The sequence below is a fragment of the Platalea leucorodia genome, assembly GCF_965183815.1.
Source record: "Platalea leucorodia genome assembly, chromosome: 9".
Lineage (NCBI taxonomy): Eukaryota > Metazoa > Chordata > Aves > Pelecaniformes > Threskiornithidae > Platalea > Platalea leucorodia.
In genome coordinates this window covers 51446118-51467425 of record NC_138831.1, presented here as the reverse complement: position 1 = coordinate 51467425, position 21308 = coordinate 51446118, and the positions used below count along the sequence as shown (strand labels likewise).

The 21308-nt window shown below is 45.5% G+C and overlaps 1 protein-coding gene across 1 annotated transcript; it reads left to right on the top strand.

Moving 5' to 3' along the window:
• Positions 1 to 331: 331 nt before the first annotated feature.
• Positions 332 to 20490, top strand: BLM (BLM RecQ like helicase; the record flags this gene model as incomplete). Its single annotated transcript, XM_082321717.1, has 21 exons — positions 332 to 429; positions 532 to 1259; positions 2439 to 2631; positions 3086 to 3207; positions 4468 to 4600; positions 5612 to 6357; positions 7169 to 7345; positions 7770 to 7888; positions 9337 to 9450; positions 10203 to 10301; positions 10390 to 10538; positions 11384 to 11490; positions 12280 to 12440; positions 12956 to 13151; positions 13588 to 13778; positions 14814 to 14961; positions 15337 to 15536; positions 16336 to 16528; positions 16984 to 17106; positions 18373 to 18580; positions 20282 to 20490. The coding sequence occupies 21 exons, from the start codon at positions 332 to 334 to the stop codon at positions 20457 to 20459; spliced, it is 4383 nt and encodes a 1460-aa protein (XP_082177843.1). The 3' UTR covers positions 20460 to 20490.
• Between the last annotated feature and the right edge of the window lie 818 nt (positions 20491 to 21308).

Genomic DNA, 21308 nt, shown 5'->3' with positions numbered 1-21308 from the left:
CTAGAGCCTTCCCGCGGTTGCGCAATTTGCTTTTGTGACCAGCGTCAGAGCGCCTGCGGCACGGACGCGGCCGCCCGGGCCCCGCCGGTGGCGCCGCCGCCATTTTGTGGAGGGAGGCGGGGCGGCGAGCCCGCCCGTGCCACGGAACCGGAAGCGCCGTGACGCTACTTCCGCTCCCGGCGTGCCCATCCAATGGGGGGGGCAGGCGGCGTTTTGGCGCCGAATGCGAAGGGGCCGCGCGGCGGCGGCGGGGGGGAGCGGGCGGTGAGCGCGGCCCCCGCGGCGCGGAGAGCGCCCCCTGCCGGCGGGGCCGTCCCCGCCCGGTCCCGCCATGGCGGCCGTGCCTCAGAACAACCTGCGGGAGCAGCTGCAGCTCCACTCGGCCCGCGGAGCCCTCAGCAAGCCGCCCCCGCCGCGGCACCGGCCGGCGTGAGTACCGCGGCGGGCGGGGAGCGGCGCTTCGGGCGTGCAGCGAGCTGCTGGGGCGCGGGAGGCGCCCGGGTCGCTGACGAGGGGCCCCTCTCTTTGCAGGGGCTTCACCTTCAAGAAGACCTCTCCGGCCGGCGCCCGGCCCGCGGAGCCTCGGGGCCTCTGCGCCGCCTCTGCGCTGAGGGACAAAGACGTTAACACCTCCCTGGCTGCGCTCGCCTCGTCCCTCCCCGCCTGCAAGGACAAGAAAACACAAATCCAGCATTTTTTCCCAGTGGCGTCCGGTGGACAGGGCCTGGAGCCGGCCTGTGCGAGCCCGGCGCTCGCCAGCGCTCGGGAGGCGTCGAGAGGCCCCGCGGCCTCTGGAAAGAGGAGCGGGACCGAGGGGCTGCGCCGTGCTCCCGCCCGGGAGCCCGGGCCCCGGCCTGCGCCTGGCCCCGTCGTTACCATAGAAGACGAGTGGGATGACATTGACGACTTCGATTTGTCAGGAATCGAAAAGAAGTATTGCAGACCGCCCGTCCTGTCCCCCAAAGGGCAGCGGGCCGCCTGCAAGGCCTCCCAGAGGTCAAACCCCCGCCTGGACGAGCTGCCTGGCTCTGTCCCCGGGGCCGTGGGCAGCGACACCGGGCCTCGCAGCCGCAGCCCCGGCGCTTCGGAGCGCGGGGAGGCCAATCCAGAGGCTGAACAGCGACCCTTGTCGCAGCAATCTCTGATCTGTCTGGGGGATTCAGCTCCCTGCAGCGGTAGCAAGGCGGTGGGTGAGGGCCTGTGGGAGGATTTATCTGCTGAGGTGATTTTGGATGATGACCGGGAAGAGGCTCACCCAGGTAACCATTTATTTTAAAGTACCAGTGAGCTAGAAGAAAATGTGTTTGTGTTTGCACACAGAGGGCTTGATTTTTCAGAAATCAGAGGGAGCTGCATGCTCCTATCTGGCAAGCAGTCGTGGGTTCGTGGATTTCGTTTGGGTAACGGCAGCCTGTGGAAGTGCAGGGCTGTAAATCGTGAAGCCCTGTCTCTGCGGCAGAAGTAGCAGCTGGTCGCATGGTAGTATCGGAGCTGCAGGTCCCATATGGCATTCCAGAAATGAGGAGCGATAATCTATGGGGATGTTATAGAAAGAAAAGTGCTTTTAAAATTCATACAAAAGAGACATAAAATCATCTTATGCCTAAATGTATGCTGATGAGAAATCTTAAACCAGAAAAAAGAGATCTCTCTTGATTTAAAGCAAAACAAAACAGAAAAAATCCAACCCTCGATTATGACTGAGAACTTCATGAGCATCGGTCAGGTTGCTTCCTTGGAGGCTCTGGATTCCCCGTAGCTTCTCTGTTTTATGTGCCTTACCTGTTAGGTTTTGAAACTTTTCATCTTTATTTGTGAAATTAATATGTTTGTGCAACTGAATGATATTGAACAGTGTTCTGTGACACTGCCATTACATTAAATGGTAAAAGGACTTGTGAGCTGTATTTTTCTTCTTAAGAATATTTTGTTACTTTTTCCTCTCTTTCTGTGAAATGAATTTTAATAGATTAATGATATTGACCTTTTTTAGTAGGATTTATCATGTAAGGTCCTATACATGTAAATTTACCTTCTCCTTCTGGTACAGGGACTATGATAGTTGATGAGTCTACGCTCTTTTTAAGCTAGTATTTAATATGACCATAGTTTTCTATAAAAGCTCTTGTAGGAAAATGTACCTCTTAAGTTGGAAGAAGCTATTTTTGTCTCTTCTGACGGGGGACAGTAACGATGGGCAAGCTCTATAAGTTTTTCACTTAAAAGAGGGTTTGTGGGGTTTTTGTCTGTTTGTTTTTAATGCGGGAGAAAAAGGGAGCAGTAATCATTTCTTTTTGTCCTTTAAAAGTCAGAAACCATATTAAACGAGTGTTTTGAAATCTGGCTATTAATTTCCCCCCTCTATTCAGCTGCATTTTTGTTTATACCAGAACGAGTTTACAGTGTTACCCAACAATATTAATACACTTCTCTTTCAGCTGCTAATGATAATAAAAGTGGTGGGAGCCAGAAGTCAAGCAGCGATGAGAAAAACAGCCCCCCAGAGCTGGATGAGGTCGATGTTGAGCCGTTTGCGGGCACTGAGCTTGAAGAAGATGATTACTTAGATATCGTTCCACCCTCCCCTGAGGAAGAGCTGCCTTCCTTCTCACCTTCTGTAAAAAGCATTAGGTAAAACAAAGTTCATTGATAAACCTGTCTGTCTGTAGGACGATTTTAAAAATTACCAAAAAAGACATGAAACTGGTGCTTGTTAGAGTTACAGATTGAGCTGATTGTGTCTGTCTGTTGCTTGGCAGGTTAGCAGCTGGCAGCTGCTATTAATGTCCTATGAAACACTTCTTGTTTTACGGCTGTTGTTTAAGGTGGCTTTTGCTTCAGAAAAAGCAGAGTTATTTTTCCTTTCGTAATGGGAGGAAAAAAAAATTGGAGCAAGTCTCTACACGTTGGCACGTAGGATGAGTGACAAACTGCTCAGCTACCTGGATTGTAACGGGGTTTTCAAAAACTTGTTTATCTTTTACACACATCTTAAATGCTGTTATTCTAAAAGATAAACTTCTCTTATGGAAATGCATTGATTTACAGCTATCCATATTTTAATGACTTTTTCTTTTAATATTAGCAATGTTTTTAAAGAATCTCCAACTGGGGGAAGACCCACAGCTAGCGGCGTGGAGTCCAAGCCTGGGAAGGCTGCCGCAACGCAGCCTGTTGCTGAAAGTGATCCTAGGGCAGAGGATGCAGGTACGCGAAACATTTTGCGATTTTATGCCTTAGATTTCGGGGATGGTTTGCAGCTTCTTGTTCTGCGTACCCCATGTCATCTGAGAGCATTGACCAACAGGGACTGACGGGGCCGAGGAAGCAGGGGACTGCCTCTCGCACAGGGTTTTCAGATGCTGTGCGTACGTTGTGTAGACTCAGGGGTGTTGTCTGATCCTGATGCCGGGTTTGTCGGGACCAGTCTGGGATACCGCACAGGCCTCCTTTTCGGAACTTAAAAGCACAGATCGACCAAATCGTTCCCGAAGTCAGCTACGGCACAAAGGCACGTCGCTGTAAGCTGGAGCTGTGTCAGTGCTTCCGTTTGATTCCCGCAGGGGTTGGCTCTGGGAACTGCTGAGCTAAAATGTTTCTGAGTTTCACTTGCACTTTTTACTTCGTAAAAAGGTTACCAAGTATAGGTGTGGCACAACCTGGTTTTAAGGCTGCGGATCTTTCCTCTCCAGATACATAAAAATGTAGCTTATGGTACTGTTCTACAGTGTCATTTAAAATTTTGTGTTTATAAATGCCCAGAGCAGCGTGTTTATGTTTTAACGATGCTGTTCTGGAAATCACTTTAGTCAAGCTCCACCTTGTCAGGCTTTAGTGTACCTGTAGCAAACCCCTGGTCAGTTTGGACCGTTCGCTTCTTACCTTCTGCCCGCCAGGTAATTCAGAGTTCGGCAAGCGTAGCAGAGGCCAGAATGTAGTCTGCGGGATCACACTCCCAGTAGCAGGCGTTTGAGGTCCGGTGCAGTTCCTTGGCAAAATCCGGATGGTTTGCAGTGGTACTGAATTTGGAGGGGAAGGTCATGAGGTGACAAATGCTGGCTTTCGCCTGTGGGAGGTTTTGTACGGTACTTTCTAGCCTAGAATTGCAATGCAATATTTTGATAAAATGTCTTCTAGTGTGTTTGGGGAGGGGTAATTTGAGATAAGCAAAACACGTAAACTTGAGTGTTTTTTTGGAAATAAGTTTGAAAGAACTGTGACCAGGTTTGGAAAATAGAGATGGATAATTAAAAGGCAAGGGTGAAAACATGTAGACTAGCTGAGTTCGTGCACGCAGAAACAGCTTCTTTATGTGAATGGACTTCTCAAAAATACATCGGAAGTAAATTATTTAGGCTTAATTATTATTATTGCGATTTACTGTCTTTTGGGAGAGTGATATCATCTTGTTATATACTCTAATAAAAATTAGTATTACTGTATGCTAAAATACACTCCGTCTAACAGATAAGGGCTTGCATTTGGAACAGCAACTCTACGGCGTCATGGATGAGATCTGTAAGCTGGTAGATGCCATTCCGCTTCACGAGCTTAAGTCTTTGTCGTGTGCAAAAGAACTTCTCCAGCAGAGAGATCTCAGGTACGCTTCAATAAGCAGCCTTCTGCGTTTCCATGCTCCCTGTGAAGCGGTGCCGTGCCTGCAGGTGTCTCCATCGCACTGAGAAGACGATAGGGAAGGATTTTTTTAAAAGCTTAAAATTGCTGACTGAATGAAGGAAAAAAAAAATCCAAAAAACTGCTGAAAGTATTAACGCTCCCAGTGTTCTGCCAGAAGAAAGAATCCAGTTCCACATTCAGTCTGAGGCATGGGTAGTCCTGTATCTTTTCTCTGGAAGGCGACTCGCACCAGATGCTTCCAAAGAAGCAGGGTGACGGGATATAACCTGCTAGGTGTCATCCTGATTTCTTGGGACCGGAGGCATTAATTCAATATTCCCTCCGTGAGACTTGCTGTCACTGACTACAGTGATCGTGACGTCTCCTAATATCCACGTACTTGTCGTCTTTCGATCTGATTATTGCGACTGCAATCTGCTGCTTTAACTTCTGCGTAATCTGATGACACAATACGTAGACCAAGTATTCAGATTTGGGTTTGTTTTTTTACCGGACTGGGGCTCTGTGCTTTTTCTGAACATTCTCACTAAACGTAATTTATTCTGTTTCCTCTTATTACTGTAGTCAGACACACTCTTTAGAAAGTACATAAAAACATAATTTGGTTCAAGCATGTTTTTACTTTTTTAACTTCAGGATTGTGCCTCTAAGGAATTTTTTTTTTTTTAATGCTGTTCCTTGCCTGGATCAGTTCCTTGCTATGAGGAGGTCTTTTATTTTACGTCTGCAGAGAAGACGTAGTAATTTTGTAATTATTTTGTTCAACTGAGTTCTGGTATTATTCTCTCTTCCCTAAATTTATTTGAAATATTTTTAAAATATAGTGACACAGAATATGGTGTAACCACCATATGTTAATATTTTTAATAGGAGAGAGACAAACCTGTTTAATGTGTGTTGTAGAACTTGATAAATCGTTACTTACGACTAAATATTTTTTTCTCCTTCTTCCTTCCCTTGCCATCTCTCCCAGGAGAAAATTGCTAGCTAATTCGGTCACTTTGAACAAAAGTAGCATAAACAACACTCTCCCTAGAGACTGGAAGGTGTGTGCAGCGCGGGGCCCTCTTGCGTGGCCTGGGACTGCTCTGTGTTCTGGCCCGACCTGGAGCTTCAGTTCTGACAGAAACTCACCAAAATCCACAACCCTCCCATCTGTGCTTTCTGGGACTGTGAATTCAAGCGATTTTTCTACCAAAAAAAATCAAACCTTGTTTACCTCTTACACTTCAAAGCAAAGTATTGAGGAGCTCACCTGCCCAGAAACTACAGCACTGCCTTCTTGCAAGGTAAATGGCAAAGGCGGCGCTTCCCTCAGCCTCCGTTCGGAGATGTCCTTCGACAGCAGCTGGTGCGAAAAACCAGGGGCGAGAAACGGTGGAAACCCTCATCTGCTGGAGAGGCCTCTTACAAGCACAGCTCTGAAAGGTCAGGGCAGAGCTCCTGCTGGCACTCCTGCGGAGGACAGCTTAGGTATAAACGATACAGACTTTGACCTTGACCACTTCGATATTGATGATTTCGACGAGGGCTGGGAGAACTCGGTGAATGTCTCGGCACCTGAGACGCCGGCTACGCCGTTGTATCAGCCCGTCAGGGAAGGGCCGCCTGCCAAATCGCTGTTGTCAAAGATAATGTCCAGAGCCAACGGCCCTGCTGTTGTATCAAATGCTGCTGCTCCGAAATCAAGCTGCTTGATGGCCGCAAAGAACCGATCAGGTAGATTATGCTCATTAGGATTACTGTCTTTCCCTTTTAAAATTTTTATTTACTTATTTTTAAACCTAAGGCCAAGTAACTTGCTGCAGATTACATCAATGCCTTTTGTTTCTGTGGAAATGTCTTTTGGCTTCTCTTTGCAAAGTCATCTGTTTTTTTTCCTCCAAGTGATGCCAAACTTTTGAATATTTATTTGCCTTGCAGGCTGCTGGGAAGATGAGGCTGCTAAAATTGGAAACTAGGATGTTTTTTTGTTTTGATTAAATAATGATTCTGCGGTTGTTAATCTGAAGCTGTACAACGGTTGTAGCTGTTTATGCAAAATGTTCAAAAACGGGCACTTGTTGAAGCAAACCTAATCCCTCTGGGGCACGGGGTGGGTCGGTGTTATTTGTGGTTACTGTAGGAACCGGTTGGTAAAAGGGGAGGGGAAAATGTTAACCCGTTTCATCAGCTTCTCTGTCGCCGATTCAGCTGGCACCTACTGCGCGGTGCCCACGAACGGGGAGCCCGTTCGTGGTTGCTTGTGCCAGAGATGAAGTTTGTCAGGGTAAGACTAGACATTTTATATGGTCGCGGGTAAGAAGCTTGTTTCCAGAGATTTGCGTATAATCAAAGTTCACACTTTAGCCGGTCTTCAATTCTAGATGAATGCAGGTTTTTTTTGTAAGTCATGATTTGAGTTGAAAAGGTTTAAAGGGTTGAAGTGGTGGCTAAGCCATCTGTTCGACTGACGCAGTTTTATGTTGCGAGAGGGGCAGCGCAACTGGATATTGTAACTTGTTGTAAGTACATTTTCTTTGTCTACTAGATCCACCGGTTAATAACCCTGCGCTGGAACGTTTCAGGGGTATGAAATTTTCCCATTCTGAAGAAATGACGAATATATTTCACAAAAAGTTTGGTTTGCACTATTTTCGGACAAATCAGCTGGAGGCCATCAACGCTGCTCTTCTGGGTGAAGATTGTTTCATCTTAATGCCCACTGGTATGTATCTCCTAACGCCACGCAGCTGCAGGCTTTTGAGGTCTGGCACACACCTGAGAAATAGAGACCTGAAGCTCCTTTTGCAAGGGCCGTGACAAGCTTTTCTCCTTCTCTGTGCCTTTGTGGAGGTGGTGCTAAATTGCGCGGCGTGAATTGCTGTGGCTGCAGGATTTCTGGAATTTTGTGTGCACTGTGGTATTTTGAATGAGGCAATTGAATTTCTGCCTTCCATGACATTTCACATGATAACTCCTCCTTATCCTGCAGGTATCATATTAAAGGCAGTCATTAGTAAAAGTTAATTGTTTCTGAAAGTGCTGTCAAATGGGAAGGAAGAAGTAGGTCTCCCCTCTTCCACTTCTCCACGCTGTCTCGCTTTCCTCTTAGTGTCTAATGTTTGTTGTGTTCTGTTTAATCCTCGCAGGTGGTGGTAAAAGCTTGTGCTACCAGCTACCAGCGTGTGTCTCTGCTGGAGTCACTATTGTTATCTCTCCGCTGAGGTCGCTGATCATAGATCAAGTTCAGAAACTGAAGTCTTTAGATGTAAGTTCAAACAGCTCACTTGATTACGTTTAACTGCAGATAAGTGAATTAGAAATCTGAAATTTTACCGTAAATCTTACGTCTCTCAAATATAAACTGCAAAAATTGATTAGATGGAAACTGTAAAAGGCACACTAAGTTGTCTGGGAAGGACTAAATGAGATGAACTAGAATATCTTGGCAGTCTAACCGCTGAATTTATTGATGCTTGTGTGTATTTGTTATCGGAGTTTTCAAGTACAGATGCCTGATTCTTGGATTCTGAGAGTTGTATTTAGACACCTAAATAGGAGCAGCCTGGCTTTGTGGCAGAAATAAGCACTACCAATTCCTGAGCTAGGAGGGTTCTGGTGAGGCTAAGCATTTCTGGAAAAGTAATACAGAGAAAGAAACGCAAGTGCAGAAGATGTGCGTTCCTGAGTCTGATCGCTTACGGATGCTTTTGCCTCAGCGAAGCGTCTTTTACATCCTTAGCGTATTATTGAGACTGAGAGATCAGGGCAACAAAGGCGGATCACGTGTTTGAGGGCAAAAATACAGAGGTGTTTTGGGGTATGAGACAAAAATGATTATGATGCAGAGTTTTGAAGCTCAGACAGGAGATTCTCTCATCAATATGGTTTTTGATAGTCTGACTAGACACGGTCCTTGAATGGGTGGCCGCCATTTAGTGACTACTGCACAGTGCTGCACTGGCCACGCTCCGGGCGCCGTGGCTGTAAAAGGCAGTTAAGCTGGCTCTGGGCTCCTGGGGATCTGCAGCTGCAGCAGGACTTTCCTCTGCAGCGCTGCAGCTGCCGCTGGCGAGAGGAAGAGGAGACAAGCGGGCAGAATTGGCTCTGTTGGTGTGACCTGTTCTTGCATCGCTTTTGTCCTTAGGATCTAATTCCTTTGCTACTGTTCAGCATGAATAGTAAGTTGTACTTTCAAATTTAATATTAAACTGCTGCTCCAGGTTGTATTCAGCCTCTTCTGATGCAATGCTGCTCAGTGTTTGTGGGCGCTGTTGAGGGTGTTATGTTTTTGTGCTTCTTGGAAACTTTGTTTCTTTTCTTAAGATCTCTGTTTTCTGAATTCAATCTGAAACTTAGAGGGTATTGAGCAATAAACAAACATCCCGGCTGTTTTCTTTACTGGAAAGAGAGTTCAAAGAAAGCAGACAAATCCCCTAAGCCAGCTATTGGTCTGTTGTAGAATTGGGAGCAGAAGAATAGAATTTGGCTTATAGTCGTTTGGTTTTATCATTAGAAAAATTCTGTGATGTCTACAGTACGGTGGGGGCTGAAATGTTATCTATAATTACACAAGGAAGCATTGAAAATGTTATATTCGCTGAGGATAGTGAATGCATATACTTCTTTATCTGGTTTATAACTAGATGTAGGACTATATTTGGAGATGCTTCTGTTTCGTGCATATTAAAACTCAATATGGTTTTTTTAATATAGATTGCTGCAACGTATCTGACTGGTGATAGAACAGATGCTGACGCTTCAAAAATATACATGCAATTGTCAAAAAAAGATCCTGTAATAAAGCTTCTGTATGTTACCCCTGAGAAGGTTTGTATTTAACTCAAACGGTAAAATCATGGAGGCAAAAGGAGGTGGATTACTGTGAAGTATTAAAGGGGAAATTAGAGTAGGTTTCTGGGGAAAAAATTTGTTGAATATTTTTTAGATAATTCGGTAGGACTCTGTACAGATGTAACTAATTTCAATCAGTAATTAACCAAGAGTGAGAACCGAGTATGTCTGTACAATTTAAATTCTTAAAACAAAACCCCCATGCCCATCCATTTCAGTGTATCTTACTAGGTATTAGTGGCTAATTGCTGTCAAGTAGCTATTAAAATCTAGGCTACTATGAATAGGATAATACAGGGAAAAAATATGTAACTGTCAAGGTAATAGGTGATTGTCAAAAGATTGCCTTGTACTTAATTATATGCTGCCTTTAAAAAGGATAATATTCCACGAGAGCTTTGTAAGAGGGGACTGTTTAGTGTGCTGATTACGTTTCTTTCCTCAGCATTGTCTTTCCCTGTCTGTCGTGACAGAAGTCATTTAAATTTACTCAGGCTGTAGGACCTCTGGATAGATGATCCTAGCACCTTGCGGTAATCCCACACCAGCTGCTCTGCTGCCAATTAAAATGAAGCCAATTGCCATCTTCTTTATGCCTTCAAGCTTTACCTGTGCAGGCAAGATTAACTTTGCTGTACAGAACAACTGTTTCTGCATCCTTAGTCAGGTAGGGTGACGCTTTGCTCTGCTAGTTTGCCTTCTAATGCCACTGGTGGATGTGTGCCTAGGTTTGTGCAAGCGGCCGACTGATGTCAGCCCTGGAAAACCTCTACGACAGGAAGCTCCTAGCGCGTTTTGTCATTGACGAGGCCCACTGTGTCAGCCAGGTAAAAACCTTCCTTTGTTTCTCAAAATGGCAAAAGACTTAGCTGGAGCATCTTACTCAGTTAGACTTAAACTTTGTTTTTAAACTAGTGGGGTCACGATTTTCGACAAGACTACAAACGACTGAATATGCTCCGCAAGAAGTTCCGCTCTGTTCCTATGATGGCTCTTACTGCCACCGCGAACCCCAGGGTGCAGAAGGATATTCAGAATCAGCTTGAGATGCTAAAACCACAAGTGTAAGTTGCTCAGCAGTTTCCTGAAACAATGTTGTTTGTGCCGCAAAAATTTTGAGTGGAAAACTCAGTAAAGTAAGAAAAGCATTGCAGGTCCATCTGAAATACTGACGTACTCGTATCTGATTAAATGAGAATGCAGGCATGGAACTTCGTGTGAGTTATATGCAAAATATTAAAGTAAGAAGAAAAAAAAATTAGCAAACTCTTCCTTGCATGATTAAGGAAGCTGTTTAATAGAAAATAACCTCATGAAATTTTCTGCGTCACTGACAAGGTGTGCAAGTTGTATTTTGGGGTGCTTTTCAGGAGAATGCTGGAAAACTGCAAAAGCTGGAAGTGTTTTTTAATTAGCATTGGCAGTAACATAGATCATGAGGTACCATTGGGCCTGGATTGTGTCGTAGTGTTCTCATTGTACATGATGGAAAAATAAAGTGTTCAGTTTTGTTTATTTTTTTATCTTAGAAACATGTTTTAGGGTAGAAGGAGGGAGGTGACACTGTATTTTGCGACTTTGATCAGTCGCATGTGGATGCAAGTATTCAAAAGGAAAATGAAGGCGAGGCAAATCACTGTGCGTGTGTTTGGCTTATGGGCGCTTCTTCCTTCTACGTAACGCCATGTAGCTTTGGTTTTTTCACAGACGGGAAAAATGCAGGAATTTTAGACCTAAAGTGTGGGTGATGTGAATCTCTGTGGGCGTAGCGGAACAGTAATTCCTTTGCAGATAATGCAGAAGGAGCAGTCGTTAGTTGAATTTGGGACATTCCAGTCAATACCCAGCCCGCTGAAAGGATTACCGCACCCATAAAGCTGATGAGCACCTGTGAACTGTCATGTTTTAGGTTTACAATGAGCTTCAACAGGCATAACTTGAAATATGATGTGTTGCCCAAGAAGCCAAAGAAGGTGGCAATGGATTGCTTGGAATGGATTAAAAAATATCATCCACGTGAGTACTGAGCAGCTCAGTGTGCTTGCGTGCATTTTTATGAACTACTTTTTATGGCAGGAAAAGCTTTCCTAATGCTGTAAAAACCCCAAACTCGTGCCTTTCTGTAAGCGGCTAATATATTTACAAGAAAAACAAGTTGAGGGCAAAATGATATTGATAACGGAAATCAGATTTATGGGCATCCTAAAGTTAAGAGTTCAAGTTAAGATGGAAAAGTAAATTATGGTCATGCTCTTGAGTAATCTTTCTGGAGGTTGCCAGACCTTTTAGCGTTGTGTCTCCAGGGTATAAAGGTCATCCAATACCCATACTGTTTTAATTGCTTAATTCTGTTGGTCTGCTTATCGGTGCTTCCCCTTGAAGATCTCTTCAGAGATTCCTATCTTTCTAGGCTCTCTTGGAGCCCTGCAGCTCTGGCAGCTGGAAGCTGACTGCACCAGGCTGCCTTCGTAGCTCCTCTAGTGCTGCTACCTGGCATATCGTTAACTCGCTCTTGATTTACGTAGCTCTTGATTCATGCATTTTAAATCCTAAGATTGCACAGTACTGAGCAGGAAAACTTTTCTTGATTCCACCTTACCAAAAAAACCAGGAAATTGGGGGAGGAGAAACTAACAAAACCACCTGATATTAATAAAATTACTTTATTATTAAGCAATTATTGCATTACACTTAGCAACCTCTCCCTATTGGAATAAACGTATTGGCTTGGCAGGTATGACTGTTAGGCAAGTGAAAGGGAATAAAGCTGTACTGTAGCACACATCTTTTCTTATACATTTGCAGATGACTCTGGAATAATTTATTGCCTTTCACGGCATGAATGTGACACGACAGCAGCTATTCTGCAGAAGGAAGGTCTTGCTGCGCTTGCCTATCACGCTGGCCTCACTGACTCCAACAGAGATCTCGTACAAAAGAAGTGGATTAATCAAGAAGGATGCCAGGTAAAAGAAAAGCAACTGGGGGGGGGGGAAGCTCATAGAATTTAGAGCACTTTTATCCCTCTTGGCCTAGTAAATGAAAGCGAATTTGGTAACATTAGTGCCAAATCGGATGCAGTATTAAATAACTGATCGGAACAGGTCTGCCAAAAGACGTTAGGCAGCTTTTTATTGGGAGTTTTACAAATCGAAGACTGCGGCACTGCACCAAGGTATGATACTCCAGGAGGAAGGAACCGAGCAGTACAAGGCTTCTGAAACAGCTCAAGGCACGCTGCTGAGTTGTATACTGAGACTCAAATTCGGAGTTCTCCCTTTGTCGGGAATAGCTCTTCTGAAAGGAGAAGCGGTTTTGCTATTCCGTACTCGTCTTGCAGTGTTACAAGTGAAATTCTAGCTTCTGCCGCTTTGTAATCCTGTCTGTTCTCAGTGCAGAGTGCGGCACGAATAACTTTCATAAGTTATAAGTTTGTGTAACAAATATAAGCTTGTGTAACAATTTATTATTTCCTTCCTAGGTTATATGTGCAACAATTGCCTTTGGAATGGGAATTGATAAACCTGACGTACGCTATGTTATCCATGCTTCCCTTCCTAAATCGATAGAAGGTTACTATCAGGAATCTGGCAGAGCTGGACGAGATGGCGAAATGTCTCACTGTCTGCTCTTCTACAGCTACAGCGACGTAACCAGGCTTAGAAGGCTAATACTCAGTGAGTTCTCATGTTTGGCACTTAACGGAGACAGGATTAGAGAAGTCGCTTAGTCACTGGTCTCTCTCCCAGTCAGGCTGCGTTATTCTCTCATTTAGAAGCGCCATACGTAGTATGGCATTGCAGGGACGGCAGAACGGTGCGCCTTTACCCGAATGCTTTTTCTGTAATGAAAGATTTTTGTCACTTGTACTTAATTTTAGTCAAAAACATTTTGCTTTGTACATATCCATCTCGTGATTCGTGTCATTCTAGTCTTATTTCCATTCTCCGTTCTCTAAAACTTTAGAGGTAAAATCTGTCCTAGGTTAGTTCTGTACTAACCGCCTCATCTTTTTTTAAGCAAAAAAAGAATATTGTGTTTCGTCTATCTGATAATATCTAAAAATGCAGAGGTGCAGATTTAACGAATACAATTGAATTTATTGCATTTCAGTGGAGAAAGATGGCAACAGTCACACAAGACAGACCCACTTTAACAACCTGTACAGTATGGTTCACTACTGTGAGAATGTCGTCGATTGCCGGAGAATTCAGCTTTTGGCCTACTTTGGGGAAACAAATTTTAATCCCACCTTCTGTAAAGATCACCCAGAAGTAATTTGTGATAACTGCAGTAGAAAGAAGGTAAAAATTGTAGCTCTTATTTATAGTGTTGTTAAACTGATTTTGCATTTTGCTGCATTAAAAAATGGTTACATGACATTTGGGAAGGCAAACGGAGAAGATGAATGAGACGTCTTGTATTTTTGTGATGCTAGATGCTTTGAATTATTTCCAGGGTCTGACCAAGAGTAGAATTACGCAGACTATCCATGGACTTAGGATGCTCCTGCTTCTGTCAGAGGAGGGCTAGCGAGGTGTAAGGATGTTCCTTAGCGTTGATTTCCTTGACTACAGTGCGTTGAGGAGGCAGGAGCTAATATAAGATGGACTGGAATGGCTACGGGGAAATCCCTGCAACTGCCTATTCTGATGTTTTCAAGGCAGCTTTGTGCTGCCAGAGTAGCACGAGTGCCGCTTTAGGAGGTGTGCGCTGCTTGAGGTGGCCCAAGGATTAGGGTTTGTGCATCAAGGATTGAAGCAAGCTTGTTCGTGGCAGGAACAGAAGTAGAAGAGAAGATAGCTGTTGAAGTGGACAGGGAGGGGTTACTGATCTCTATAAATCACTTTTATACCCGATGATATTGGTTCTCGGTCCTGTGTTTGAAGCCTTACCTTACATAGCTGTGATTATAGCAAAATTTGACTAGAATAATGTACATTCAGCCCAGTCTTCTCATTTTGATGCCTATTGGAAGTGTAAGTTCTGGTGCATGGCAGCGGAATAATTACGGGAGTGCTTTCCAAACGATTTACCTTGATTACCAGTATTCCCGCAGCAGCCTTGCAGCTCGCTCTATAGAATTAACACAATAGAGATTACGTACAATCAGTCGGTATGTATTATTGCATTTTCCAGAGTATTATCAAATCCAGAATTCCCGTGACTATGCTGTATCGCTGTAGGTGTACTAACTAGAAAATCTCTCTTTCTCTGTTTGGAACAAAATGAATTCATGACCAGAAAAAGCTCCATAATGAAAACCAAGGCTGTCAGTGACAACTTGCATTAGGACAGAGCCACGTAACGTCGCTTCCTAATCAAGTCTATTTTAACAGGATTACAAATCAAGAAATGTAACAGATGAAGTGAAGAGCATTGTACGATTTGTACGAGAGCATTGTGGACAAATGGGGCGAATAAGTGCAAAGGGAAATACGGGTTCTGGAAGATACACATTGAACATGATGGTAGACATTTTCTTAGGTAAGTACTGTTCTTCCAGAAACGAGATCTAAATAGACCTGGTGCATAGATTCCTGCCTAAGCATCAGGAGGTCTGCGCAATACCAGCAGTGGTTTAGAAGAAGATTTTTGCAAAATATTTTGCAAAGTTATTCTTCCCAGGAATCTCTTGGTGATAAATGATCCAAAATAAATAAGACTAAAGCTCTAATCCGTTTCAGGTTGCTATAGCGATAACATTAGTTTTCTGGTGGTGCTTGGAGTTTCTGGTGCTTAAACGCGTTTTTTCATGTGCATAGACCACGGAATACCCTCGGGAATCTTCCAGAGGCCTGTAAATACATACGTACGTCGGCTTTCTAATCGCAGGCTGATCCTGGGATTTCTGTTGCACAGGTACAAAGAGCGCGAAGATTCAGTCTGGAATATTTGGGAAGGGAGCTGCCTACTCAAGGCACAATGTTGAGAGACTGTTTAGAAAACTGGTCTTGGACAAGATTCTGGATGAAGACTTGTATATCACAGCTAACGACCAAGCGGTGTCGTATGTAATTCTAGGAGAGAAAGCTCAGGCCGTGCTAGATGGATCGCTGCAGGTGTGTAACGATTACTTTTGTTTTTTCTCTAATGTATTGTTCTAAGGGACGTGCTACAGTTTTTATGTAGCATATATCCTGGGATAGTTTAAGCATCGGTTGCCTACCAGCTGAAGTACAGGAACTAACCGTCAGCAGATGCAGGGGACAGAATCCAACGAGCATGGATTCTGGGCCAGGATTCTAGTAATAATGTTGTGAGGGAAAAGGTGAGTTTGAAGAGGATTGGAGAGGATTAAACCTTTCTCTTCTCCCCCATCCATCCGATTCCAGCCTGACAAGACAGGAAAGTTACAGCCAACACAGGAAAAGCTAGCTGAGGACAAAAGAAGGAAGAGCACTACCTTCTCCTGCATTTTCTGCTCTATTTTTTTCCAGTCATTGGTGAGCTCTGATGGAAAATGCACTTCAAGAAGGTCATGGAACCAGTCCCAGAATTGCTTGAGGCAGTGTCTCCTCTGCATTAGTGCTGTGTTTGGAGAAGAGCAGAGCCCTCAGCATTAGACCTGCTGACCTCTGTTTAAAGCTAGCTATAAACTGGGTTCTCGGGATTTTTCTCCCTGTGTCGTGTTTACTCTCCTAGGTCTTTGTAGAAGAAACTTAGGGGCGGTTGCGTAGCCTGTAAAAAAAAAAAAAAAAAAAATCATTTAAAAAGCGTACACTGGGTAAAGAGCTTTTTTTGGTCCATCAAAGAATACTTTGTTTGCTTCACTGTTTTCCTGTGCTATCAATCAATCTTGTAATGATGGCTCTGCAGTAACTCCCCCGACAGACGTTATCGATTGCTTTATTTTAACAGGTGGAGTTTCACGAAACGGAAAGCGCCAGTGCCATCAGAAAGCAAAGGGCTTCTGTGGCAAAAATGTCACAGCGGGAAGAGATGGTTAAAAAGTGCCTCGGGGAACTTACGGACACATGCAAAACGCTTGGGAAAGTCTTTGATGTGCATTACTTCAATATTTTCAGTACTTCGACTCTGAAGAAAATAGCAGGTAATGTCAGGTTTTCGTTACGTGGAAGCCCTGTCGGCAGGAGACTGCATGTGCAATTGTGGCCTTTTCTGATAGAAAACCTATGGTTTCTAACATTTAGTGAGGATGGGTTTAAGTACGCGTAACTGAGCGAGTCCTGCGGAAGCAGCGGAGGCAGCACGGGTTCCTTGGAGCCGCAGTTTATGCGGTAGCAGTCCTGCTGGACAAGTACAAGAGCCACCCAAGTAATCACACTGCAAACAAACTTGGAAGCATTTCCAGAGAAAACTTTTGGACTGGTTTTTGTGCTCACCAGCTAGAAGCAAATCTGCGAGAATAAAGGCTTGCTCCCTAAGGACTTAATGCACAGGGTGGCACTAAAAGGAATTCATTTCCTCCAGAATACTCTACCACGAGCTCTCTTTAAGAAAGTTTGTTTGTTTGATGTGTCTAATCGGTACTTTGTTACACGACAGAAACCTTGTCATCTGATGTGGAGGTTTTACTGCAGATCGATGGTGTCACAGAAGACAAACTGGAAAAATACGGGGCAGAAATAATTAAAGTGATGGATAAGTACTCGGAATGGACCGTACCAGGTTAGTACGCTTTGTACCTAAGTGTGCACTTTCCTGTTTAGTACCCTTCCCTCCTCCTCTACAGAAGTTTCACTCAAGTTACCTTGTTTTAACTACAAATAACTAATTTTTGCTGTTTAATAATTACAAAAAGGGAGCAATTGCACGCTCTCAGAACATACAGAGGTCTTTGCTATCTTCTTACTAGCTAAATTCAGCGTATCTCTGAAGGACTGAAAAGGAAATGGAGAGCTCAGCAGGCTGCTCTGCTCCTGACCCATTAGTGACTGGGATGTATGTAATATGCTTAATTATCATGGGAATTCTGGCCTCAAGGTTAAAGGTCTTGCACCTCCTGCATATTTTTACACCCGCATCTACTGCGTACGGGGTAACGCTGCCTGGCAGATGATCAATAACTACCACCTTTTATTTTTCATAGTAATTGAGGTCAGCGAGTTCAGGTCTTCACGGAGTAGCCCTTGCTCAAACGTGAAGAACTTTCAGAGCTAGGTGTAAAACCAACAAGCTCTCAGGTCAGAATGGTAGCATTTTACAATGCCTTTGCACGGCTCTACCCTTATACACAGAGTTCAGCTCAGTGAGAACTGAGCCCTGAGACTAGTAAATCTCGTAATGTCACGCGAGCGTAGCACATAGCCTATGTTGTAGTTAGAATATTTAATACAGCTCGGCTATCAGATTTGACATTTGGGCCTGCAATTTTCAAGTGATTCATGCCTACTTTTAAGGAGGTTGTGCTTTCATACCCTGCAATGGGAATAAAGGCATGGCTACAAACCTGATTTTTAACTATTTTATTCTACTGCCTGTGCAAAGAATCACGTCCCTCTTGATCAGGACCGATGGGGACGGAGCTCTCGGCTCTCTGAGCCATTCAGCATCTCCTGATGCTGTTTTTAAAAACAAGTGCTATATTTGACTGTAGTATTTATGGCAGATTCCATAATTCTTTCCAGCTGCCATGGGGAAGAGAACGTAAAGGCAGAAAGCCCAGTGTTACCAAAATAGTTTAGACAAGAAGCCAAGCTAGAGAAAATAGGACTGGCCAGTATTCTTTTACGTCATGAGCTCAAGCAAGGGCAGAAGGCGGTTTTGGTTTACAGCAGCCTGTGAAACGCCCTTTGCCGAGCCTGGGGCAGCACCAGGACGAAGGCAGTGCAAAGGCGGTGTTGAACAGCAAGGGCAGAAGTTTCTGGCTGACGGTTCCGACCGGCCCAGGCAATGCCTGGATTTCGTTAGTTCTAACTCTCTGTCTGTCTGTAGAAGATGCTGCCTGCCAGAGTGCGGACACAGCTACGGGCAGCACCGGCACACCTGAGAGCGATGAAGAAGCAGAAGATGTAGTTACAACCTCCAGCTATTTTTGCAATACTGCAAACCAAAGGAAGAAAAGGAAAAGGCCGCCAAACTTCAGAGAACCAAAGAGGAAAAAGACAAGTAATGGTGGCAGCCAGCAGTTTCGTCCCAAAGGGTACGTTGCTTGTGGTCACTTGTAACTTCTCGTTGTCCAGAATAGCGTGGTGATGATCCCAGAATCGCACTTATCCTACTGCATTTTCTTGAGTGAGTATGGGCTTTAAGAATGGCATTAAAATTATCCAGGCACCTGCTAACAACTGCTCTACTTCGGGTTTCCAGCATTTTCTGTTTAAAAAGCTCCTGGTGAGGAAGGTTATTATTTATTCCTGTCCTTTGTTTCTCACTCTTGACTGCCACAAGCTAAGTAGTGACACTAAATTTCAGTGTGCTGCCACTACCGTTATTAGCAGGCTGACTGGATTCTGTGCTTGGAAACATAAAGACAGCTTGAAAGTTTGAAGATCTGATGAAATATTTGAATTTCACCTCCCCGTCCCTTGTTAATTCAGAACTTCTCCCCCTGATTGTACGATACAAGGCTACGCCTGCATCGAGACCGCAGCATCGGGATCCAGGAGTCTGCTTGGTCTTGAGCTTCTAGGGCAGGTCGGCCGCCAGGCCGTCACAGGGTGACGACGGAGCCAGGCCGGGCCTCGTCCTTTGAGTCAATGGCCTTATTTTAGCAGTTTGTGTGGTTGTTAGTCTGGTAACTGCAGTAGGAGCAGTCTGTGCTGAAGGTCCGTGCCTCAAAACGTGATGATTCAGCAGTGCTGGAAGGGAATGAAGGAGAAATGGTTGAAGAGATTCTGCCCCCCCCCCCCCAAACCCTCCTTAAAACCAGGGGGAATGACATCAGAAAACTTGAGCAACGCGTTCTTATTTGGGTTTTACAGTCGTGCCTTTTCCACGTTTGCTGTGCTCAGAGCTTGCCTTGCACAAAAAGGAAGTAAAGTTGCCAGCACTGTGGCACGGGCAGGTTGCTTAACCCTCAGCCTGGAAATTTTCCCTCGCCTGGTATACGAGATAGAGAACGTGAGGTACCAAAGAGCGGTCATGCGAACAACCCACAGCGTGCGTTTCTGAAATAACTCTTTGAATGGGGTTTTGTTCGGTCTCCGAGTGTCACCGAAATTGCGTTACCAGCCGGGAGGAGCTCAGGCCATTCGGAAGAGCGGCTCTGAACGGGACTAACGCGCTCTCCCAAACATTCTGTAAAATCCCCACCCGAAGAGTCACGCCTGAATTTTAAAGCCCGTTAGGTTTTATTGGTATATTAACTACGCACATTTTACTGCTTTAATGCTGCATTCCTCATCAAAGAGAAAATACTGCCTTACTAAAACTCATTGCTTTCTGCCGCTGTCTGTCCTTTCCAAGGATGTCTCCCCCTCTGCCCTGTTTTTCCTCATTCTGGCCTTGTTTTTTTGCAGCAAATAGCAGTTCCCAGCTCAGGAGGTTTTACTCCCACCCATTTCACCTTCCCATCTACTAAAATATTAGTCATTAGGTGCTGTTGACCCTGAAGTGTCACTTCGTGTTGATACTCTAATTGGATTAATAGGAGTCAGCCTGGTTCAGCATTCTCTGTCCCTGTTTCAGGCTGCTGCTTGCCCTTAGGCAAATGCCAGAGCAACAGCTACACTTGATTTACATTTCAAAGGTATCTTTGCAGCCATGCGCATTAAAAAAAATCCAAACCAACCAAACCTTTTTCAAAATGAAAGCATAGTCTTCTAGAAAATCTAATGGTGGTGTAGGGAACGGGGCCAGTAAAGCGGACGTTTGACGCGTACCTTCTCTCTGAACTTTGCAGCGGCTACAGCAAGTACAGAAGGAGCAAGAGGCCGTCCGGGGCCAAGGCTTCGTCCGGGCACGGTTCAGCGTCGAGCAGCATCAGTGCCACGCAAGGGGCTGCTGGAAAGCTGGGGATTATGGCACCGCCGAAACCCAAAAGCAGGCACTTCCTTCAGCCTTCGTACTCGATATTGTAACTAGGAAAATGTACATACTGTATAAAAGCAAGCCCTGAGGATGTAATCATTGTTTATTAAATTTTTGTTTAGTTTGCTGGACCTTCTGAGACTTGTACATTTGTCAAGCACAAAAACTCACATTAAATAAATGTTTTTAAGCTCATACGTTTATTTGGACCTTTCTTTCTGCTATGAACAAAGGCAGTTCAGCGCCTGGCTCTGGAAACCCTCCCTGTTGAGCGACAGCAACCCCTGTAAGCCCGCGATACCGCGGCCTCGGGACCAGGCGTCCGCCGCGGTTACCGGCCGAGCGGCGCTGCTGGGGCGTTCGCCCCAGAGAGAAAATACCATTAACGGGTGTGAGCTTCAAATTTTCTCCCCCGGGTGCTGGGGAGCCCCCGGGGAGGGCCGAGCCCTGCCCCAGCTGTGCCGCTTTAGTTAATTTAAAGTAAACCGGGACAGCTGCGCTCTTGTCGCAGCCGCGGTGAAGGTGGAGGCGAGGAACCGGTCGCCGCCTGACCGGAGCGGAGGATTTCACCGGCTCCTCCCGGGCCCTCGGTGCGCGGAGCCCGGTCTGTGCGCTGCGAGCCCCGCTTCCAGCCTCCGGGCCGTTTCAGCTGGCCGCGGGGCTACGAGCGCTCGCTTCTCCCCCGACCCTGCCGAGCTGCAGCCGCGGTCCCGCTGTCGCGACTCTGATCGCGGCGGGGAGCGAGGGCGGGGAGCAGCGCGGGCCCCGGGGCCGGCGGCCGAAGATGGCAGCCGCGGGCCGCGCCCGGGCGGTGCCGCTGCCCTGGCGGGAAGGCGCCGTGGGCGGGAGCTCGCCGGGGCCGGCCCCCGCCGGAGCGGGAAGCGGCCGCTCCGCCCCGC